The sequence below is a fragment of the Salvelinus sp. IW2-2015 genome, linkage group LG19 (assembly GCF_002910315.2).
Source record: "Salvelinus sp. IW2-2015 linkage group LG19, ASM291031v2, whole genome shotgun sequence".
NCBI classification, from domain to species: Eukaryota; Metazoa; Chordata; class Actinopteri; order Salmoniformes; family Salmonidae; genus Salvelinus; species Salvelinus sp. IW2-2015.
In genome coordinates this window covers 1,239,679-1,255,055 of record NC_036859.1, presented here as the reverse complement: position 1 = coordinate 1,255,055, position 15,377 = coordinate 1,239,679, and the positions used below count along the sequence as shown (strand labels likewise).

General features: G+C 43.7%; 1 protein-coding gene across 4 annotated transcripts; it reads right to left on the bottom strand.

The window, feature by feature from the left end:
* Positions 1-682: 682 nt before the first annotated feature.
* LOC111979721 (ATP-sensitive inward rectifier potassium channel 10) lies at positions 683-13,421 on the bottom strand. 4 transcript variants are annotated; one of them, XM_024010403.1, is made up of 6 exons: positions 13,131-13,421; positions 7,748-8,093; positions 6,624-6,835; positions 6,060-6,191; positions 3,374-3,551; positions 683-3,118 (listed from the first exon to the last, which is right to left on the bottom strand). In XM_024010403.1, the coding sequence occupies exons 2-6, from the start codon at positions 8,091-8,093 to the stop codon at positions 2,718-2,720; spliced, it is 1,269 nt and encodes a 422-aa protein (XP_023866171.1). In that variant the 5' UTR covers positions 13,131-13,421; the 3' UTR covers positions 683-2,717. The 4 variants fall into 4 exon arrangements, with proteins under 4 accessions (XP_023866171.1, XP_023866173.1, XP_023866170.1 ...); XM_024010405.2 differs by having other exon boundaries at positions 7,783-8,093; XM_024010402.2 differs by lacking the exon at positions 13,131-13,421 and adding an exon at positions 10,475-10,657.
* Between the last annotated feature and the right edge of the window lie 1,956 nt (positions 13,422-15,377).

Below are 15,377 nucleotides of genomic sequence, written 5' to 3'. Positions count from 1 at the left end.
ACAGACATGTCCAAAAATGAGTTGAGCTACGCATGGCGGTCTGTGGTGTGACTTTCTGGTAGTGAGAAGTTTCCCTCCTTCAAAATGACCTTGTGGCGCAGTTTCCTGTTACTGACTTTCCTGTAGCCTTACTGACACTTTGCTAACTTTTCCTCACAGTAAGAGGCTACGTTAAAGTGTCACAATCCAAAATGGCTATATTACTCAATTGTTTATGTTTTTGTTTAATTTGAGTCTTTGTAATCCGACATGTACAGCTTCAAAATATGTTTAAATCTAGAGTATATTCAAAAAACTGTTGCCTCGAAGTTGCTTCCTCTTCCTCCACTAGCTTTTTACATCCACGACCGGAAATGTCACACAGGATTAACACATTCTGTTTGCAATTCTAACATGTTCCATGGCATGCGAAATGATTTGATAACCTGTTTCCAAATACATTTTAAATGTACTTAGGAACAGAAAATGCGCACCAAACTCAAGTGTTTGTGAAAGCAAAGACGAGGTAGAACGCATTTTCATGTTACAAGCCAATTTGTGTTACAATGAGATTTTGTTATTGTGTAATTATAGTATTTTCAACATGTMCATTTCCAGTAGGGCAGCCCCTACCAAATTACTGACACACAAATAGGGGATTCAGTGTAGTAATTAAAATAAATCTTAAAAAATGACTGCTCTATAACTTTGATACTTTTTTTATTTCAAATTAGCTTATGTCGTTAAAGATCTAGAAGACAACATTCAAGTTTTCCAGTGAAAACCTAGACAAGTTGAAGACAAAATATCAAACCTCTCCCACAGTTAATAGTTCATATCGACAAAGCACTCAGGCTTCGAGGGCCTCTGAGAGATCACAATGGCAAAATCATGATCAGACCTGGCTTCAAATATTTACTTCTATGACCAGTTTCCCAGACACAGATTCAGCCTTGACATGGACTAAGAAGCACTTTCAATGGAGAATCTCTCCATTAAAAATGTTTTTTAATCTAAGACTAGGATTCATCTTTGTCTGGGAAACCTGCCCCTTAGCGTTTGCTTCAGTCTGTCTAGACTGCCAGATGGGTGGAGTTTGCCGTTCTGCGACTATTCGATTGGTTCCTTTGCGCCAGGCAAGCTCAATCAAGGTCGGGATTAGTTTTTTTATGATTCCAATTGCATTTGAACCCAAGTCTAATCATGGACACCACACAGTAATCACATTTGCTTCCTCTCAAAACATCTCAGGAACACCAACAGTCCGTGTACGTTCTCCCCTGTAAACCAAATGAAGGCATGGGTTAATATTCTAATCTAAAGCCATGATTAGGTCTTGACACACCTCTCTCAACTTAAGTTACCCCATCCGAATTTCCCCAAAACCTACTTTACACATGAAGCCACGGTTACCACCAGAGGAAGAAATAGAAGCTTGTACTCATGTGAGTCCCTGGGTGTGCATCCCAAATGGCACCCTATTCCATATATAGTRCACTACTTTTGACCAGAGCCCTATGGGCCTTAATCAAAGGTCAAAGGTAGTGCACTATAGGGAATGGAGTGTTTTTTGACTCTATGTTAAGGCAATCTGGTGTCTAGAATAGGCCTAGAACGTATCCTCCTGTTAGCATTGAACCTTCCAAATGGCTGTTTATGATTATTTACAAAAATATTATTTCCTATCAATGTGCTTATAGCCACAGGAACAACACATGGCAAACTGACTGAAGAGAGGAAAATCGGACAAAATCGTAATTGTTAAAATCACAATCATAAAATATGAACATAAAGCATCATTCGAACATTTCATCCAGCGTTAAAGTGCTTTTAGTTGGGTTAAAAGCACAAATCTACACACATTCCAGTAATATTAAGGGCTAGAAACGCTCCTAAGGTGCAAAGGTACTTAATTAATAAAGTGCTAACTGCATTCCTCTGTATCAACAATAACAGACATAGCTGTGCAGAAAATGCACACTGACGACTATACACAGCACCTTATAATCGTCTTCTCTCGTCTTCTTCATATGCAGTCAAAGTCCACAACAGGTCGACATTCTTTTTTGTATTGATACATTAGTGTTATCATTTCAACCAAGTGCTTCAAGCTAGCATATTCTACAGTACATTGGCACGTACCAATAACAAAATCAGAAAACGTTCTAAAGTGTTAAATATTTGTATGTTTTTACAGTGTATTTATGGACGGATGTCCAGTACGTTGGCAGAGAAGCATCAGTACAAAGGTTGRATCCCAAATGGCACCCTATTCCCTATATAGTGCACTACTTTTTTACCAGGGCCCGTAGGGGATATAAAGGGAATAGGGTGCCATTTGTGATCCACCCTAAGCATTCAAAGCCTTTCCAGGGGCTTCCCCCTCTCCAGCCATAACACACTTTGCCCCTCTATATTTCTATACGTACCAATTTCATGTAAATAAACAACAAGCAATGAATTAATCATTTGAATATTTGTAGTAAACTGTAACAGACCCTGCTTAGAATCCAGTGTATGCCAGACCTAGGTTCATGTATTATTTACATCTTTCAAATATTTTGAGTTTGCTTTAGTCTTACTGAAGTGCCAGATGGGCAGGGTTTGCGGTTTCCGGACTATTCTATTGGTTCCATTAAGCCAGGCAAAGCTCAATCAAGCACGGACAAAAGTATTTGAAATTATTTCCAATAGTATTTGAACCCAGGTCTGGTGTATGCGTCTCAGTGTGTAGGCTCTCAGACATTGCTGATGCGGACACTGAGAGGGCTACTGTCTCTGACCCTCCCTCTCCCTTCCTCTCCTCTCTCCCTGTAGCTCTGCTCCAATCGGATCTTCTCCGGGTCAGTCCCCTCCACCCCCCCTCCTCCTCCTCCGTTGCCATGGTAGCTCTGTGGGCGGGATGTTTTGAAGAGGGGCGTGGTCTTTGTTTTGGCCACTTTGTCGAAGAAGGCAAAGTCGGCCACGTACTTCCCTGAGGGGGAGAGGGAGACCACAGGAGGGAACTCGTACCCCCACAGGATCTCGTCAGGCAGGTAGGAGGTACGCACCTGGCAGGTGGCTGAGGTGGGCTCTACCGTGGCACTCATGATAACCAGCAGCTCAAAGTCCGCCAGCTCAGGATCTGTCCATCCTCCGCCTGAGGAGAGAGAGAGAGAGAGAGAGAGAGAGAGACACAAATATCTCAAATTAAAGGCCCTGACACACACACAAACACACAGATCCATTCCCGTAGTTATAGGCTGGTCCCAAATGGCACTCTATTCCCTACGCAGTGCACTGCTTTTGACCAGAGCCCATAGGGTCCTGGTCAAAAGTAGTGCACTATATAGGGTATAGGGTGCCATTTGGGACGCAACCACAGATCCATTCCCACAGTAATAACCAGGCGTACCCTTGGCGGCCCAGGCCCTGAGCGGGCTGTTGTCGTCTATGATGTGGTAAAATGTGAGGGGGAGGATGAGGAAGGGGCTGTCGCTGGACGTGTCCACCTGGAAGGGAACGTTCCTCTGGTCCAGACGCACCGTCTCCCCCTCCTTAGTATGAGATGTCTGCAGCAGCTTCCCCGTCACCTAGGGGGGCGCACACAATCCCTAGGGCAGGTGTTTTCAAACTGAGGTCTGCGGACACCCGGGKTTCCACAAAAGGGTGCCAGGGGGTCCGTGGAAAATGTTTATAAATAAACAAAAAGCATTTTTTTCTTCTTTTTTTTTACACTAAATTAAATGTTGTTGTTTTTATAATACCTACAGAACATGTGTTTGGTAAAACACATGTGTTTGATCCATCTTCATATCTTTCCTATCCACCCCCAATGGCAATTACATTTTTTGATCAGTATACAAATAACCTGTCTCACTCTGCCCTGGGGCCCCGACCTCCAGGGGGCCCCAACTWATATTATTAGCGGCAGGGTGCAAAGGCCCCCAAACAAAACTCTAGCCCCAAAAGGCTAGAGCAGGCCCTGCTCAGGTAGCATATTTGTGTAGAATAGTAGGACATTTGCTTTAAAACTACACACTTTTCTCTCAGACTCATGTCCTCACCCAGAGRCTCATACTATTTGGGGTCCTTGACGTTAAAACGTTTGAAAACCCCTGCCCTAAGGGGTCACGTTTGGTTTTGGAGGGGATCAACTCTCGTCATATGTTTCTTCTTCTTCATTATTCAGACAGGTTGTAAAAGAGAAAGCTAAGTGGGATAGATCCTTTGCCAAGATAATCCATCTACCTGACTATCACGATCGTCTACTGAAGAGAGTGAGGACCAAGGCGCAGCGCGTGAAAAGAACATCTTCTTTTATTCAGAAGAGAGAAAACATGAAACGAACACTATACATAAACTAAACAAACGACCGTGAAGCTATAAACGTTGTGCACACACACACATGCTACAAACGTTCAAACATAGACAATTACCCACAAACACCTAAAGCCTATGGCTACCTTAAATATGGCTCCCAATCAGAGACAACAATAACCAGCTGTCTCTGATTGAGAACCAAATCAGGYAACCRTAGACTTTCCTAAACACCTACACTCAACCATAGACAATCCTAGACACATACACTCAACACAAACCCATACACTAAAACCAACACCMCCTTTACCATAATAAACACCCAAAACACAAACATACCCCATGTCACACCCTGACCTAACTAAAATAATAAAGAAAACAAAGAATACTAAGGCCAGGGCGTGACACTGACAGGTGTGGCATAGCAAGAAACTGTTTTAAACAGCATGATCATTACACAGGTGCACCTTGTGCTGGGAACAATAAAAGGCCACTCCAGAATGTGCAGTTTTGTCACATAACACAATGACACAGAGGTCTCAATGTTTTGAGGGAGCATGCAATTGGCACGCTGACTGCAGGAGCTGTTGCCAGAGAATTACATTTCTCTACCGCAAACCACCTCCGATATCATTTTAGAGAATTTGGCAATACTGTACTTCCAACCAGCCTCACAACCGCAGACCACGTGTAACAACGCCAGCCCAGGACTTCCACATCTGGCTTCTTCACCTGCGGGATCATCTGAGAACAGCCACCTGGACAGCTGATGAAACTGTGGGTTTGCACAAGCAAAGGATTTCTGCACAACCTGTCAGAGACCATTTCAGGGAAGCTCATCTGCTTGCTCGTCATCCTCACCAGGGTCTTGACCTGACTGCAGTTCGGCGTCGTAACCAACTTCAGTGGGCGAAAGCTCACCTTCGATGGCCACTGGCACGCTGGGGAAGTGTGCTCTTCATGGATGAATCCCGGTTTTAACTGTACCAGGCAGATGACAGGCAGCAGGTATGGCGTCATTTGGGCGAACGGTTTKTTGATGTCAACGTTGTGAACAGAGTGTCCCGTGGTGGTGGTGGGGTTATGTAATGGGCAGGCATAAGTTACGGACAACGAACACAATTGAATTTTACAGATGGCAATTTGAATACACAGAGATACCATGACGCGATCCTATGGCCCATTGTTGTGCCATTCAACCGCCGCCATCACCTCATGTTTCATCATGATCATGCACGGACGGCCCCATGTCGCAAGGATCTGTACACAATTCCTGGAAGGTGAAAGTGCCACAGTTCTTCCATGGCCTGCATACTCACCAGACATGTCACCCATTGAGCATGTTTGGGATGCTCTGGATCGACATGTACGACAGCGGGTTWCAGTTCCCGCCAATATCCAGCAACTTTGAAGAGGAGTGGGACAACATTCCACAGGCCACAATCAACAGCCTGATCAACTCTATGTGAAGAGAGTGGTCACACCAGATACTGACTGGTTTTCTGATCCACGCCCCTACCTTATTGATTAGTGCCAAATGAATGTATTTCAATTGACTGATTTCCTAATATGAACTGTAACTCAGTAAAAAAATATATATATATATTTTTGTTCAGCGTACTTTACACTTGCTGTTGAACACACACACACACACAACACACACACACACACACACAACACACAACACACACACACACACACACACACAACACACAAACACACAACAACACACCACACACACAACACAACACACACCACACCACACACAGTTGAGCAGTTACCTGGCACCCCAGCAGCAGGCTCTTCCGCATGTTGGCCACTCGGATCATGAGGCAGGGCCGTCCTTCGTGACTGGACACCACGGCGTGCTGGCTAAACTTCACCGTCTCACCTCGCTTCTTTGGCCGAGCCACCTGAGGAAAGCAGTGAAGACTATTGTATCTTGAGTTCAGGTATTGGTGTCAATTTCCATTTCAATTTAGTCAGTTCAGGAGGCGTTCAACAATTGAAGTACACATAGAAGTTAATGGGCAATTCAACTGACCGCAACAATGTGTGTATCAGAGATTTCATTTGGCGATGATGACCCAAGTGATGTAAGAAGGTATAAAGGACAAAACACACCATGCCAACGAACGTTTGAAAGCAGTGGGTGGTCATGCAATCACCAGCTGGGAGTCCATTATTGGTGGAAATTCAAAATGTAGAATAGGCGGGGAAAAGAACAGAACATGACGGCAAATGTTCTGTTCAGAAGCGATAGGACGGTCATCTGCTGCTTTTAACCGTTCATTGGCACGGTGTGTTTAATCCTCAAGTGCAGTGCTCAGTGAGCCATACTGTACCTTGGCGAGGAAGGTTCCGGTGATGAAGATCTCCAGCACCATGGTGATGACGAGTTGAAGGATCAGGAGGATGATGGCGGCTGGACATTCCTCTGTGATGCAACGGAAGCCGTAGCCAATGGTGGTCTGGGACTCCAGCGAGAACAGGAATGCCCCAGTCAGCGTCTGCATCTGCAGCACACACGGGGTGTGGTTCGACGGCGGGTTGAACTCTGAGAGGGCCCAGGAGAGAGAGAGAGGGAGACAGAGAGAGTAGAGAAAGTGAGAAAGAGAGAGGAGAGAGGACAGAGAAAGAAAGGAGAGGGAAAGAGTGAGGTGAGACGAGAGAGAGAGCAAAGGGAGATTGAGAGGAAGAAAGAGAGAGAGGACAGAGGCCTTTTCTCAATTAGATTTGCTCAACTCCTGCATCCTCTCTCTGTCCTCTCTGGCCTCCTTTGGAAAAAGGTCAAAGGTAATTGAAGAGAGGAGATGAGGAGAGTGAACGTGGACGAAAATGCGCTTGTATGAAATGAGAAGGTCCTTCTCCACTCGCAGGTCATTTACAGGGCTGGATCTCAAAATACATGTGTGAAGTGATAAAAACAAATTAAGTTAGTTGTGGAAGCCATTTTGTAGGTATTAAGATAAGTAGCATACCGTTTTTAAATGTGTGCATGCTTTTCTCTTTCGACAATACAACAGCTGATTCAAAGGGGGTGTGGCAGATATCAGAACTCTTCTGCTGTACGATACACTTGTGCTTCCTTGCCACTTAGGAGGCTATCGAGGAGGGGAGGACCATCTTAACCTTGCCTACTAAAGAATTGACACACTCCTCGACCACTTATTGGTTTCCGGGTCACGGAGGAGAGAGGACGGAGGAGAACAGACAGAGGACGGACTTTTGCCCAAACAAGAAAAAGGCCAGAGAGTGAGAGGAGAGATTGGGAAAGGGGCTCTGGTCAGAAGTAGTGCAGCAACTATATAGGGAGTAACGTGCCATTTTGGACAGCCAATGTACGTAACACAAAACTTAGTTGGTGGTTTTTGTTTAGTTTTACAGATCTAAAACAACAGTGGGACAGCGAATTGTACTGTATTATTGAGGATTTTGAAAAAAGTCTCCATTCTCTCCACTCTCTCACCCAGCAGATCTCCATGCACTAATGCCACCAGGTACCACAGAACCCCGAACAGGAACCACGTCCCCGTGAAGGTGAGGGTGAAGAGAAAGAACTTCCACCGCCACTGCATATCCAGGAACGTCGTCCAGAGGTCACGCATGTACAGGGCCGACCGCCCGCTGATGTGTTCGATGCGTACGTTACTCCGCCCATCCTTGGACAGAACACGTCTCCGCCTCCTCAAGGTCCCGCCCCCGCCGGAGCCCCCGGCGCCCAGTAGGGGCTTTAGAACGTCCGTCTGCGTCTGCGAGTGACACACCTTCTGAGGGGAGCAGCTTCGGGAGGAAGGGGGCGTGGCAGATGTCATCTGTCAACGCAACAGGAAGGAAGGAAGGAGAGACTGATTAAGGGACGTCTTTCTCACAGTAACAGGGCATGAAATAATAACTGTAAATAAAGTTTAGGCATCCTGTAGGACCGATGTTAACCAGTTAACCAGTGCTGTTAAGATTATATTCTGAAACCACACCAGGAGCAACAAAAGAGCATTGCAATTTATTAACATTTAGAAAGTCACTCGAGCTTTGGTAGACAAACATCAAAACCAGTTGTCAGAGTTGAGTCTCAAAATGGCAATGTAGGACTATAAAACGCATTACTGTACTTTCGCATTACTGTTGTAATGCGAAAGTACTGCGCTGTAGCCTTTAAGGAAGAGGGTACCATTTAAGATGCAACTCAGGTTTCTGTGTCGAGTTAAAAAATCTTTGCTGGAAGATTGCAGAACAGATGAAGACACAAACACAACATGACGAGGGACCAAACAAGCACATGCTGTACGAAYGCAGATTCCACACACTGTGTGCCCCAAATGGCAACCTATTCCCTCACTAATTTTGACCAGGGCCCTATGGGCTCTTGTCAAAAGTAATACACTGTATAGTTAATAGGGTGTCATTTGGGACAGAGGAAAAAAGTCCTACACAGTAACAACGTTTCCATCCACAGTTTTTATGCGAGTAAAGTCATACCACAGCGAGTCGCGATGATATGGTGTGTGGTCCTCCCACTACGACTCAGGAAGACATGCAGTTTATTATGCTACAGATGGAATAAGTTATGATGAATTTTACAGGGTGGTGAAAGTGTCCGGTGGTGAGCTTGATGCTCCTTTCCAATAAATATCGAAGGTCTTATTCTGGTGACATGATGATCGATGCTTGGTTGCCGTTTGACAAATAAACATATTCTTGCACTTTTGTCCATGATAATCTCATCATGTAGGCTGTACTCGTACTGTATCTGCAAGCTGTTGACTAGAGCACATTAACCAATACCAGAGTGGGCACATTTGCTATATAACGCAAATTGTTTTGTGACAAAGCCATTGAAAATACGATGGAAACCCATGTTTGATTACTATGTCTTTTTTATTCACTCGCAATTGAACTGCAAAAGTTATTTTTATGTGCACTGTGTCATTACGCACAGACTTTTATCCACAACAAGTCAGTTTGATGGAAACATATCTCTGGTGTGACAATTTGCACTTTGTATCGACGCGGATTTTTGAATATTCGCATGAAAGTCTGTAGCCAATTGGATGGAAACCTAGCTAATGACATTCTCTCACTTACTTCCACAAAGCACGTAGACCAGAAGTTGAACATGGCAAAGAAGAAGTGGGAGAGACACAAATGAGAGATAAAATCATTGATAAGGGAAATGGGAATAAGAAGGAGGTGTAGAATTAGGATGACCAGATTAACATTACTGCATCAAAACAGACAATAGATACCTCTCTCACTTTGTGAGCCGTACAAAAAGGGAAACTGGACCGATTAAATTAAGGCCAATGCTCTGTTAAAAACACTGAGTTTATCTAGATGAAGTTAAAAAGAGATGTGACTGTGCTGTTGATTCCAAATAGAGGGCCCTTTAGTGGACAAAGAGTGAACTTCTGTCTAGAAACAGGATATGGTGATAAGAGTTAACAAGGAAGATGGCCAAAATTCCCTTTCTGGTTGCCCTGCACCTTTCAAGCCGTGTCCCTTCTTGAATTCAAATGGGAATTCACCAACTCCTAGAGGTCAGTGAATGATATAAATTCTTCTTTATTGTTAAAACCAATACCCGTTGGCCCGTTGCATAGCCTTCATCAGGGTTTTACAGATGGAAAATTAAGGAGGCTTTTATAGGCCTTCCGTTCTTACCTCTGATGCTGGTCTCTCTCTCTCTCTCTCTCTCACACACACACACACACACACACACACACACACACACACACACACAGTATTCCCCCAAATGTGTGTCACTGATGTTACCAGGCAGTGATTGTAGTCTACGGCAGGAGTATAGTAATAAGACCTTTTAAAATCACATTGACAAAAAAACACAATGTTCTAATGCACACACACACGACATACACACACACACACGAAATTCCAACTAAGTGACGTAAAAAATAAACACTGAAATAGCTCCGCTACAATGCAGAGTTTTACGTAAGCAATTACTGTTAATTACACATCTCTGGTTATGCAACTCTTTCATCGTTACAATGACAGTATTGAGAACTTTCACCGTGTCCCCCTTCATCCCTCTCTCCCTCTCTCACACACACGCTCTTTCTTTCTCATCCTCCCTTTTTTCTGAATGTGCAGCCTCTAGGCCTACAACTTGTACACAAGAAGATAACATCGTATTAATAAAAACTTGAACAAAAGAAGAAGCGTAACCAATCAATACCTTTCCAATAGGATGTATTCCATCTCCATGACAACACATCTACTTTTGTACAACGGTATTATTACTGTAATATCAGAATGATCAACTGAATCAAAACTTCTCCCTCTCAACTACAAAGGCGTTTTGCATGTTTTCCTGATCTCCCTCTCCTTTTCCTTTCCCTCTCCTGCTCCCTCTCTCACCCTCTTGCTCTCTCTCCCTTTCTCTCGCTCGCTCGCTCTCTCCCTCTCTATGTCTCCTCTCTCTCCTGTGTACACAGGAATGCTTTGTTTGGGTCAGAGATGAAAGGAACAAAAGAGACCATTGACAAAAACGACTGTCTGTGTGTGTGTGTGTGTGTGTGTGTGTGTGTGTGTGTGTGTGTGTGTGTGAGTGTTGTGTGTGTGGTGTGTGTGTGTGTGTGTGTGTGTGTGTGTGTGTGTGTGTGTGTGTGTGTGTGCTGTGTGTGTGTGTGCGTGTGTGCGGTTGTGTGAAAGGAAAAGAGAGAAAGAGGTCTGTGACAAAAGGCCCTCGTTAATATTCCAGAGTGTATGAGTAATCCCCCACAAGTAGATACTGAAACACGCTATTACCCCCACTGTTGCCCCCATTCCCTCTCTCCCTTTCTACCCCTATCTCTCTCTTCCTCGCTTTCTTTCTCCTTCCCCGCTCTCGTTCTTTATCGCTCACACCGTCTCCCTCCCTCTCCATCTCTCTCACACACACACACCAATCGTAGTTCCTTGTGTACTAGGGTTGCTGCACAGCATAGAAAGAAGCCGTCATAACATAAAGTTAATTACCACCTTAGTTTACACAGATCAGTGCTTCTAGATCCGTACGGAATAGTTCCATACAGCTGTTCCTCTCATCGCTAGCTACTGTTATTATTGACTAACACTATTCCATCCAGACCACCCTAAAGCTGCTTTTCGACTGTCACACCTGTGTTTCACTGGTGAATTCACCCTGAAGTTATACCAGGGAACTTGTGTTTCCTTAGCTAGGGCTGACACTGARGACTTGTGAAGAGCAGAATCAACAACCTCTGCATAATCAAAACGATTGCTAAGTAGACCAAACTGATGGTCAAACCATAGAGCTCCACAACCCCTCAGGTTCCACTCTCTGCTCTAGGACCACAATGGCAATAAGCAGTAAAACATGTTTTTTGGTGTTATCCTCAATTATTGTAAATGTACTGTATCCACATTTGTGGTTGAATTGTGTTTCATATTGTCCAGTAAATCAAATCAAATGTAAAAATATATATTTTTTAAAATCCATATGCTGTCCTCTCTTCCTCTATTGTTTTGGTTAACTCAGGGATCATTAAAAATTGATGCAATTTTTACAAAAACTTTAATTCATTTGACTTCTTTAATTGATTGGCGTCAATTTGAATTGACCCCAACCCATGCAGTAGACATGTAACATAGTGCAGGAATCCCCGAAGCTGTGGTGAAAATGTGTTTCCTTTATTAGCCTACTCTTTGGTTAACTCTCTGGCATACACCAATTGTCATTTATCACCCCCAAATAAGAGTACATTACTGTGTGGGTAAATTTTTTTAAATGATAGGCATTAGGTTGATGTGTATTTGACCATAAACAAACATCTGAAATAAACACATTTTAGGATGTTAAAGGGTCATGCCTTTTGATCAACAGTCATATGTCAGGTGCTTCTACACCTGCATTGCTTGCTGTTTGGGGTTTTAGGCTGGGTTTCTGTACAGCACTTTGAGATATCAGCTGATGTACGAAGGGCTATATAAAATAAATTTGATTTGATTTGATGTCACTCATCAACTGCAAAACCCTCCTACTGACTCCTCACTAAAAACAGCCAAATGACATGTTATGAGATGAATAGGTAGTCAATGAAAACTAGAGAAATTGATCATGTAAATGTAATATCTCCTCTTCGTATTTATTGAGGTATTAATGTAGGCTACTCTGATGTAAGTCCTTAAGCAACCTTGAAATATTAACTAATAAATACCTGTTGTTTCATTTTCATCTGATAGCATAGTGTTGCAGCAGAATAGTTTTTTTTTGCTACAGACAGCTATATACACGACTAGTAAAGGCCCGGTACACTACTTTTGTTAATATTTTTTATTAATATATATATTATTATTATTAAWTTTTTTTCAGGGATGTGGGTCTTATTCTGGTGACATGATGATCGATGCTTGGCGGCCTTTTGACTTGGCTCTTTTTCCCATAATAATCTCATCTTGTAGGTAGGCACCCGCACTGTATCTGTGAGCTGTTGGCCAGTGCAAAGACCAGAGTGGGCACATTCGCTACATATTGCAATTTTTGTTGTGACAAAACGATCCGTAGAGTTTAACATGAGATGGAAACCCATTTACTTGTATTTTTTTGAACCGCAAAAGTTATTTGGAAGTTTTGATGTGCCCCATGTCGTCACACACATCTTTTTTTATCTGCAACAAGGCAATTTGATGGAAACACGGTTTAGAACATTTGCAAGGAAATCTGTCGCCAATTGGATGGAAACCTAGCTAGTAATACTGTAATTGATCGTCCTATTATAATTTCCCCATCTTTATTTGGAGAGTAGGCCTAATTGAAAGGCCAATCAGCAAAACACATTTATATCTTTATCTGAAGTGATACTTATTTGCCCCCAAAAAGTTGAACTTACCTTGATGTGTCTTGCAAGCCGTGTTTAAAAACTAATTGAAACGTGCGGCAGAAGAAGGCAAGGTTCTTCTAGTACTAAACCGTAAGACTCCTTGACATTTGTCTAGTGCACTTGTCGGCATTGTTATCATACGCATGCTCATGCAACCCAGTCATTGCAATCCAACTTGGATGGTGTATTGGAAGAAACTACAGTAAGATTGTCAACTAGAAATAGATAGCCTATACCTTCTTTAAAATACACAAAACTATCATTGATAGCCCGGGCTCTTCTCTTGAACCAAGCCGTAGATTTGTGACAAGATTTGTGTTGGGGTTTATAAGTGGTCAGTTGATCTCTCTCTCTCTCTCTCTCTCTCTCTCTCTCTCTCTCTCTCTCTCTCTCTCTCTCTCTCTCTCTCTCTCTCTCATATTCTCGGCTGGCCATGTAATTGCTGTAATTGGCAGTACTTCGTCAATAGGCCTATCCTACCGAGCATGTCCGATGATGGCTCTCGTCCAGGGTGTTACGTGCGTATTGCTGATGCTTAAGACTCATCGTCTAGCCGCACGTAACGCACCGGACCAGAGCTAGTCCGCATCTTGCTGCGGTGGTTTGAAGTGTTGCAGTTTGGCCGTTAACTGTCTTTGCGGACGCATTATCTGCAGTGCCAATGTGCTTATTAACCCCTTAGTCATCTTTACCAAATATAAATAACATATCTCTACGAAATTAACTCTATACTGAATTGTTTCCATTCATTTTGGAAGGGGGGCAAGTTTTCTAGTTGTCAATTGCACTAAACCATGTATGCTATATCAATTGCTTTGAAGATGGCCACCTGTTCTTTTGGGCATCTTGCTGTTTTATCCCCCTCTCTTTTTGTTTGATCCCAAATGGCCCCCTATTTCCTATGAAGTGTACTCTTTTTGTATGGGCCACTGTACAGGGAATAGGGTGTCATTTGTGAAATACCCCTTAGCATGCCCTCAATGCCTCTGTATTCGCTGCCCGCGTTGCATGTGGCCAAGAGCGTCTGTACACGGTGTCCTGTTGGAGGGAAACACATAAAGAGAAACATCCGTGAGGAGAATACTGCTTTTCTTGTGGATGTGTCCCAAATGGCACCCTATTCCCTATATAATAGTGCATTACTTCTGGCCAGGGTAGTGCACTATATAGGGAATAGTGTGCCATTTGGGACTCGGCCCTGGCTTATGAATAAGATGGTGACCAAGCGTTTCTCTAATGAAAGACGGAGAAGGAATACGATTCCAGGGGAAGTGTTAACACACACTAAAAGTGGAAAACAAAGGGCCACTGATCAGATAAACAAATAGCTGATAAAGTAGTAATAAAGTAGTAATCAATGAAAGTTCAAATATAGCTCTATATAATTGACCCCCCCAGGTTAAAAAGCTGGTCAAAATAACACTTTCAGTGCAATGCAGAATTTCAAGCATTGTGATACCATATGGGATAAAAAAATACAATGTGGTTTACGAAACTTCAATCAGTAAGGCTGGTCTGAATGGGTGTCACTTGAATATCTATTCGGTAAGCATAATATGGGCTCACTAGTGTTGTTCACAGCAACAGTCTTCCAAAAGATGGTCAGTGCTTTCCGTGTCAGACGTTATGTCAGATGGAGAAATCTCCCCTGAGGGAGATGATACGTTCTTTGTTTCAACGATCGATCTACACCCGCGCCCAGGCAATCCAGGTGATTCCTCTACGACCAGGRTTTCCCCAAGAAGGAGTGAGAGAAACGTCCAACTTCTGGGCATTCTGGCCGATAAGGGTATCACAGTGGTGGAAGGCATGTCCAGCCATGAGTTTCTCCAACTGGCTACAAATGTGCTCTTCTCTGCAACTCCCAGATGACGGAATCCTGTCATTGGTTCACCCAGAGGCAACAAAAGACTCCAGAAATCGGCTTCATCAGCAAAGGGGAAGATTCCAAGACGTGAGGGCAGAAGTGCCCTCGACCAGGCTGGTCCTTCTTCTTCTACTCCCCACCCCGCCGCTAAGGCTAMCTTCAACAAGGCCCCTCTTGCTGTGGCCGTGACCAATGACCCGGTGCCCTCGACATCATGGGCTCTATTGAAGCATGATTCGAAGTGATCGACGGAGGCAGCTCCGCTTCCGTTATCGGTTCCAGCCTCACTTGCACTGCGAAAAGTAGCAGTGGGGTTTCCCGCAACCATTTCTGAGATGTTCTTCTCCGGAGTGCCCATGTTTAACCACTGCTAGGGTCCTAACCTGCCC